The 8,566-nt window shown below is 48.3% G+C and overlaps 1 protein-coding gene across 1 annotated transcript; it reads left to right on the top strand.

The window, feature by feature from the left end:
* Positions 1-4,306: 4,306 nt before the first annotated feature.
* LOC311591814 (putative sperm motility kinase W) lies at positions 4,307-5,057 on the top strand. Its single transcript, XM_084803440.1, has one exon. It carries the CDS (start codon positions 4,395-4,397, stop codon positions 5,034-5,036), a length of 642 nt encoding a protein of 213 aa, XP_084659566.1. The 5' UTR covers positions 4,307-4,394; the 3' UTR covers positions 5,037-5,057.
* The last annotated feature ends 3,509 nt before the right edge of the window (positions 5,058-8,566 follow it).

Below are 8,566 nucleotides of genomic sequence, written 5' to 3'. Positions count from 1 at the left end.
CTTGGTGTATTTTGATGGTGATACAGTCAGATTCTATAATATTTAACAAATGTTTTTGGCTTTAAGTCTGTATTTGCTATATTTGATTTCATTACATGTCAGTTACAATTTCTGCTTGCTTATTTTACATATGCAAAAACCCCTTTGGGCAAAATGGTTAAGAAAAGACATTAGTTTTTGACCATTAAATCTGGGTTTAAATGTGAATATTTAATAATGCTTTAAAACGTTCATTTTTAAGTGTTCCTTTCATTTCTTAGAGTTTTGGGACTGGCAGCTATAATTTGTATTTCCTAGCTTTCATGTATTAACTAGAATGTAAGTTTCCCTTATAAAGAAGTAAAACACTATTAAATCTAAAGGAAACTATAAAATGTATCATATTGAATTTGAGTAATGCATAAAAAGCTATTTGATTTATAAAAATGTTTTTATTAAGCATAGCGATATGCATATAATAAACAGCTTATTGCTACAATTATGGAAGGCTCTGTAAACATGAAAGGCTTAGACTGCATTATCAGCGTACAGCTGGGGATATGGAGGCAAAAGATATGTGATCTGCCAGGCAAGATTTCACAGGATAGCTAGGGGTGTAGCTAGGAAAGGAGCCACATCATTGTACTGTAGGAGGCAGTATCTATGACAGAGGGATGCAGGATCCTCAAATACACACAAGGATGAGCCAGTTACTTCCCAATTACGTTCCTTCATGGTCACTTCCCCCAAGGAGGCACGAGTGTAGTGTGGATAACTCCCCATGGTCTAGTTCAGGGGACACATGACTTCCCTGTGGAGTGTCATCAAGGGACAGGTTGTAAAGTTCAGGAAAATAAGAGGGAAAGTAAATTATATCAGTTGTGGCCGATCTAAGGCATCGATGGGAAACCCTCCACTGGGCGTGCACTAGAGCAGCTAAGTTGCCTCTGTCACGGCCAAGTAATGGGTGGTATGTAGATCTTGCTTGTACTCGCACAAACTTCCTTGCTGTGGAGGAGGAGCGGTGCTGATGGTCTCATTGCTGGTTTCATTGGGATTTCCTAGAAATCAGAATTGAAAGAGTCAGGGTGGTAAACCTCTCAGCCGCTTCCTTCTGTGGACTCACTCTCTACCTGGTCTTCATCACCTCAGAGGAGTGTTCCTACTTGAACACTTTGTGATGATGCAGATAATGTTGTTTGACTTCATTATTCTCCTGGCTCAATGTTTTCAAGGAGGCTTATCATCTCCTACTGACAGCTGAGACCTAGGCTTGGAAGCTTCCAACCTCCATCCAATCTAACCTAGGCCTAGAATGTTTTTAGCCTCTGAGTCTTAATGCCTAATAAACTTACCTGTTCCTGTTCTTTCTCAGCTCCGGGCTGGCTGGTGCAACTCAGCTGATGTGGCTCAAACTCTTTTCCCAGCTTATTTAAGCTGGTTTCTCTCTCAGCTAAGAATTGCTTTGCTGGGCCTCAGACTAACTCAGCAATCTGCTGTAATCTTTTGGCTTCTTCCTGGGTTCTCTCTCTCTCTCTCCCTCTTTCTCCCTCTCCCTCCCTCTCTCTGTCTCTCTCTATCTCTCTCTCTGTCTTTCTCTCTCTTGCTCTTTCCCTCTCTCTCTCCCTCTCCCCCCCCCTCTCTCTGCAACCCATCTCTCTCTTACTGTCTTGGTAAAACAGCCTCCTCTCTCTGACAAACTGCCTCTTCAAGTAGCTTCCCTTTCCACTCTCTTCTCATGAGAGTTGAGCCTTTCCTGATTGGTCAAATCTTCTCTGGTCCATCACCTTTTCTGCCACTCTATTAGGCATCACTTTCAAACATGAGTGCTTCCTCCTACAAGCAAACTTTACCTTTGTTTGGAATTCAAGGCATGTACCACCACAGCTACACCTAAGCTTTTCTTTACCTGATACTTGCTCTCTACCAGAACTGTTTGCCTTCTCCTGGATTAAAGGCAAGACTGTATCCCAGCCAGATCACACAGACCTAGATCATCTTTGGGTGTGATCTCTTGCTAGAACAGCCATGTTCTGAATTAACACTCTTCTAAAGTTTTGCATCTAAGTTTATAAGGGAAATGGTCTGAAGTTCTTTTTCTTTGTAGAGTCTTTGAGTGGGTCAGCTATCAGGGTGACTGTGGCCTCACTGAATGAATTTGGCAATGTTCCTTCTGTTTCTACTGTGTGGACAAATTTGAGGAGTATTGGTGTCAGCTTTTCTTTGAAATTCTGGTAGAATTCTGTACTTAAAACCATCTGGCCCTGGAGTTCTTTGGTTGGGAGAATTTAAAGACTTCTTTTCATTCCTTAGGGTCCTTAGGTTTATTTAAATTATTTACCTGACTTGGATTTAACTTGGTAAGTGAAATCTACCAAAGAAATCATCCATTTCATTTAGACATAGGTTTTAGAAGTAAAATCTATTGATTTGTTGGATTTCCATAATGTCTGTTCTTATGTCCCCCTTTTTCAGTTCTGATTTTGTAAATTTGGGTATTGTCCCTCATTCTTTTAGTTAGTTTGGCTAAGAGTTGGTCTATTTCATTGGTTTCTCAAAGAACTAATCTTGTTTCTGTTGATTCTTTGTTTTGTTGTCTTTGTTTCTAATTGATTGGTCTCAGCACTGCCTTGGACTTTTTGAGGCCGTCTACTCCTTTTGCGTGTGATTGCTTCCTTCTATTCTAGAGTTTTCAGGTGCGCTGTTAAGATGCTAGCATGAGCTCTCTCCAATTTTTTTATGAAGGCACTTAGGCTATGAGCTTTCCTCTTAACACTGCTTGCATTGTGTACCAATAGTTTGGGTATGTTGTGCCATCACATTCATTGAATCTAGAAAGCTTTTAAGTTCTCCCTTTCTTCCTTGACCCAGTGGTCATTGAGTAGAGTTGTTCAGTTTCCCTGAGTTTGTAGGCCCTTCCTGCACACTGTGGGCAGCGTCACACCTAGACAGTGGCCCTTGGTCACATAAGAAAGCAAGCTGAGCAAGCCATGGAGAACAAGCCAGTGAGGAACTTTCCTTCATGGATCTTGCCTCTGCTCCTGCTTAAGTTCTTGCCCCGGCTTTCCTCAGTGGTGGGCTTTGAGTGGACTAGGCAAGGGAAATCAGCCCTTCGCTCCCTAAGTTGCTTATGGCCATGGTGTTTCTCACATCCATAAGAAAGCACATTGGGACAGCAAGCAGCTGAATGGTGTTTCCATTGCCCATAAAGAAACACTGAAGCACCCTAGACCGTTGCTTCAGGAGGAGGGGGTGCTGTCTCTGAGGGAGAATATGAGCAGGATGAGGAAGGTGGGTCAGGTCTGGGTGGCTGCTTACTCTGCTCACTCCACTCCCACATGCCCTCCTGGGCTAGGTTAGGTTTGTTTCAAACATGAGCAAGAGCTTGACCTCTGGTACAAAGATGAGATCCTGTCCCAAAAATAGAGCAGTGTCACAGAAGTAGGAGAGAGGAATGGCTGGAGCTCTGCGCAGAGCAGACAAGAGGCTGAAACAGAACTCTGGTGTTGGCAGTTGGGGGGGGGTCCTGAAATACCCTGGACAACAGACTTTGGGGCCAGCCAGCACCAAGGACCACAAGGGAGAGCTGAAAATCAAATCCAGGTCTCCTCTTTATAAGGTGTCAACATGGTACTTTTCCAAGGCTCCCTGAGGGGAAAGGGCATGGCCGGAGCCTAGACCTAGGCCCTGAGCCCCATCACAGCTCCTCAGGAGAAGAATAACCTCAGGCCAAAGAGGTCCCTTAGGCTGCTTCCTCCCTTTGGGTGTTGACACCTAAGGTGGCCCTTTGATCCACACTGAAAGCAAGCCTCTGAGCCAGAAGCAGGACTAACAGGCTCAGGCTACTCAGAGGGGCCAAGAGCTCCCCCAGGCCTGGATCTTTCTGCCTTTGTTCCTCCTGATCTGGAGAACACTAGACTGTAAAAGTGCCTTTGATTAAAAAAAAAAAATCTGATGACTTAGCCTCTCTCAGCAGGAGACTGGTTCAAAATGCCCCTCATCCTGGAAAAGCCAGAAAAGGATTGGGTGCTCAACAGCATCCAGCAACAAAGGCCACTGAAGCGCTTGGCAGGCCAGAATCACTGAAGAAGCAGAGGCTGTCTCTCTGCTGCACTGAAGTTGAAGCTGGCAGAGGCTAGTCTCCTTTTCACAAGAGGAGGAGAGCTCCCTGGGGGCTAGGGTGGACACAGCAAACTACAGGCTGCTGCTGCTGCAATTGGTCCCTTTCTCCCTCTAACCTCACAAAGAGCCACTGTGAGGGGAGAATGGGGGCCCTGAATATAAGGCTGTGCACTGGGCTGTGGTTTTGTCCTTACAAACCTGGGACAGCTTCACGGCTGTCTAGCATTGTGGTTGTACTTGTGGGTTGCTGTCCCTCAAGACAGCGCATAGCAGAACGGTGACCAACTATTACCATGGCCAGGCATGCCGTTAAAAACCTTCATTTCCATTACAGGATGCTCCTTCCTATTGGCCAGGGCACATATGGCTCGGTGAGACTGGCCCAGCACAAGCTCACGGGCACCCTGGTGGCCATCAAAACCATGGCCAACAACAAGAGGCGCCTGCGCTGGATCCTCTCAGAGATTGAAATCCTCGAGACCCTTGAGCATCCCAACATCATCCGCCTCTTCCAGGTTCTAGAGACACCAAAATGCTACCACCTGGTAATGGAGTATGCCCCGGGAGGAAACTTGTACCAACTGGTAAGGGAGGAGGGCAGGCTGCAGGAGGAGGAGGCACGGAAAATATTCGGGCAGATAGTGGCAGCCATAAAACATTGTCATAGCATGGGCATCATCCATCGAGACCTGAAGCCTCAAAACATCCTAATTGATGAGGACGGGACAGTAAAAGTTATCGACTTTGGGCTGGCCACCAGGTCTAAAGCTGGCACTAAGCTCAAAGGCCAATGTGGTACCAAAGGCTTTTTTGCACCAGAGCTAGTGCATGATATTGCCTATGATGGCCGAAAGGCTGACATCTGGAGCCTGGGCGTGATGCTCTTTTGTAGTCACCACTGGGCGTCTGCCCTTCTCCAGCAAACAGTGGTGTGAGACAGAGAAGAAAATAACTACTGCCTCCTATGCCATACCCACATATATTTCGAGGCAAGTGGAAAATTTAATCCACCAGATGTTGACAGTTGCCCCAGAGATGAGGCCTTCCATTGAAGAGCTGGAGAAACACCCGTGGGTGATGAAATTAGAACCAACCATGCCACAAGACAGCTACCCAGATTCCACGATTTAGACATGCTCTGTGATGCTGGTTTTGATGCCACCAAGATCAGGCGATACCTGCAAGAAAAAACGTATGACGCAGCAATGGTGGCATACCTAATCCTTAAAGATCAGGCACGAAAGGGCCTTGAGCTTGGAGGTACCATCTCTGCCAAGCCAGTGAACCCTGGAGCTACGCCTCCCTCAACCCCAGTCCATGCCTCTATCTCTGGTCTTCCCCTCAAGCACATTGCCAGCACCCCCAACTTTGGCCTCTTCCACGCCTATCCCTCTCGGCAGCCCCTGCCTGTTGCCCGGACACTCCCAGGGCAGAAGGTGACCAGAAGTGCCTCCCTTCCCGCAATTGCTGTATGTTGCTCCCAGAAGAATACTTCCACTTAGCCGTGATGCCGCATCAAGAACTGTGGCTGCCCCACGGGTCTTTGGCAGCATACTGGGAGAGGAAGCGAGTGCTTGCGGAAACTATGCAGAAGAGCGGAAACTATGCAGAAGAGTCATGGCTTGCCTATGTACATTCTGTTGCTTCCCTCAGACTCCGTCGGCCTATGTTCACCCACAAAGTGGCTCCCATGAGAGAGGCAGGAGGCGGAGCCCAGTGACAAGGCAAGCAGGTAAGAGAGGGTGCATCTGTGCTTTGCACTGCATTGTCTCTGTCCCCGTGTCTTTGCATTGGAAAAACCTGGAAGCTATGCACTTGTGGGTTCCCATTGGATATTCAGCTGTCCTCCTACCCCAGCAGGGTCAAACCATGGACTAAGCATAGCACCTCAGGAAGACATCTAGACGCTGCCTGACGCGACTGACTTAGCAGTAGACAGCGAGAGACTGTGGGCACAACCGCAGGGGGAAGGGGATTTTGGAGCTGCTGTCCATGGAGCTACCTGTCCCTAAGGTGCAGACACTCCGGCAGGGTCCAGGGAACTCAGAAAGACACTGGAACAGGGTATAGATGTGAGGATGTGTGGCAGTAGGGGACCATAGTAGAGACTGGGACAAAAGACGGGAAGAGACAGAGGGCCATGGGGGCAGAGATGTGACAGCTGCCAGCATGTTGCTTGCATGGACACGCTGTCTTTCTGTGATAGTGCAGTGTTGGTGGACACCCAGGGGAAACTTTTGGTACTTTCAGGTGGGATGAAATATTGTCCTTAGATCTGAAAAGCACTTAGGCTGTCACAGTGGTGACAGTCCACACACGCAAAGGACACCAAGTGTGTGCTGCCCTGTGTACTGATGACTGGAAAGGCAGGAGCTGTGGTGACAGAACAGCGGGAAATAAAGCAGACAGCAGAAATGGAGGTCACAGTGCAATGCCAGAACACAGAGGCCGTGTCCCATTGTGGGGCTCCGCCCTCTTTCACTGATACCTGTGTTTCAGAACCAGTGGTGACTCCAGGCAAGAAGTGACACCAGACTGCCCTTCTGAACCAGGGTTGTCCTTTATCATCTGAAACATGCATCCTCTCCTCCTCAGATGCTCAGTCACCCCGAGGGAACCCTTTCAGTGTTAGGTTTTCTTTCTCCTCTGACAAAAGGCACCAAGTGGCCCAGGTAGGACAAGCACCCTCTGCCTCCCTGCCCTGCCCTGCCCTGCCCTGCCGCCCCTGCTCTTCTCTCTAGACTTCTCCAGCTGGGATTCTGATTTCTCACAGTGGGAAGCTACTCCAAGGCTTCAGGACTGAGGCTGCCCCAAGCATGAGCCACAGTCACACAGCTGCGCAGCAGGGTCCTTCCCTCTTTATCCCTGCCATAGTCACAGAGCAGCAGGTCCTGCTTTGCTGTGCCTGGGAGCCCCCATACTCTGGTACTCAGCATGGCCAGACTCAGCCTGCTGCAGCTCCCAGCACTGTACATAGAGCCTCTGAAACGAGAAGCTTGCCCACGCAGAGCCCTGGGGCTTGCCTCTCTAGGTGGAGAGCTGCCAGTGGTCACGTGGGAGAGCAGCTAAGGAAGAGGCAGACTCAGGGTGCATCCACTATGTGTCTTCTTATCTCTCAGCTTTGTCTCTCGTCCTCTGTTCCAGCTGAAATATCAAGTGGGTTCTGAGGTAGCACCCCTGACTGAATGGAGTCTTTGGACGTTTTACTGTGACAAAACTTCATAACCAAAGGCCACGTGGGCACGAAAGGGTTTAAGTTCACACGCATGTGCTCATGTGTTTAGCTATCCCTGAATGGAGCCTGTAGTAGGAACTCAAGGCAGGAACCTGGGGGCAGGGGCACAGGCAGAGTCCACGAAGGCTACTCCTTGCTGGCTTCTTCCTGACGGTTCACATGGCGTGTTTCCCACTGCCCAGCTGTGCTACCACCCAGAACGGCCTGAACACTCACACATCAGTCATTAGTCCTGAAAATGCATGCACCACACGCTTCCCCACACGCCAGTCTGGTGCAGGCATTTTCTCAACCAGATTTTTACATCCCACATGGAACAAGGGACATAAAACCAACCAACACACATGGGGAATAGGGAATCCCCATACAGCATGCCAGATACTCCTGAGTGTGCCCTTCTCTTTGCTCTTGGAACAGTAGAGGGTCTGAACTCTTCTCCCTGCTCACTCTCACTCATCCAACTCTCAGGTGTCTCAGCTGCTCGCCCCTCCGTTATCATTCTAAGGCGTGTTTATTTTCTGGGGTCAGTTGTCGCTGTCTTTACCCACGGAGGATGGTGATTAGAGCCACAGTGGATGCTAAGTTCAGACAGAACATAGTGTGCACTGCCGAAGCCTACAGTCAACATGAGACAAGCTCGGGGGGTGGGGGCGGGTTGTTGTTGATGTTGTTGTTGTTTTATTGTTATAATAACTTTAATTTACCTTGCATTTTACAGACTATGAATGATTTTAAAGAGCACTTCCTTACTCCATCACGCCCAGGCAGTTGTTAAAGTAGGCAAAGAGTATGTCAACAGCCTGAGTGTAGGCATCTTGCAAGGATTTCAGATCAATCTCTCACCAATGAACTTGGCGGCTTTTCTATCTTGTTTTTAACTCAATGGTACATCCATTCTGATGGTAACCTATGCAGCTAAGTCTCACCACATTTTGGAAAAATTCATGATGATTAGCAAATTAGTTAGCTTTGGCACAGAGCTTTAGTCACTACACCAGTCGTCGTCAGACCCTGGAGTCAGTGCGGCTCCTTCCCATACCTCCCTCAGCACAGTGCAAGGCTCTTGGTGAGCAAAAGGGAATGACACCCCACCCTCCTCGCAAAACACTAGAAAGTGCACCTGCCTGTTGCACTACTGAAAGGGAAAGGTAGAAGATGAAGGGGCAGAACTCTGGGGAAGACGGGAGCCAGACACCGTCCTGAGAGGCGGTGACAATGGCTCCACCATTC

Source organism: Acomys minous (genome assembly GCF_964271855.1).
Source record: "Acomys minous genome assembly, contig: scaffold_78, whole genome shotgun sequence".
In the NCBI taxonomy this organism is placed as follows: domain Eukaryota; kingdom Metazoa; phylum Chordata; class Mammalia; order Rodentia; family Muridae; genus Acomys; species Acomys minous.
The sequence above is the reverse complement of the archived record's forward strand: the minus strand, read 5'-3'. Positions and strand labels throughout refer to the sequence as shown.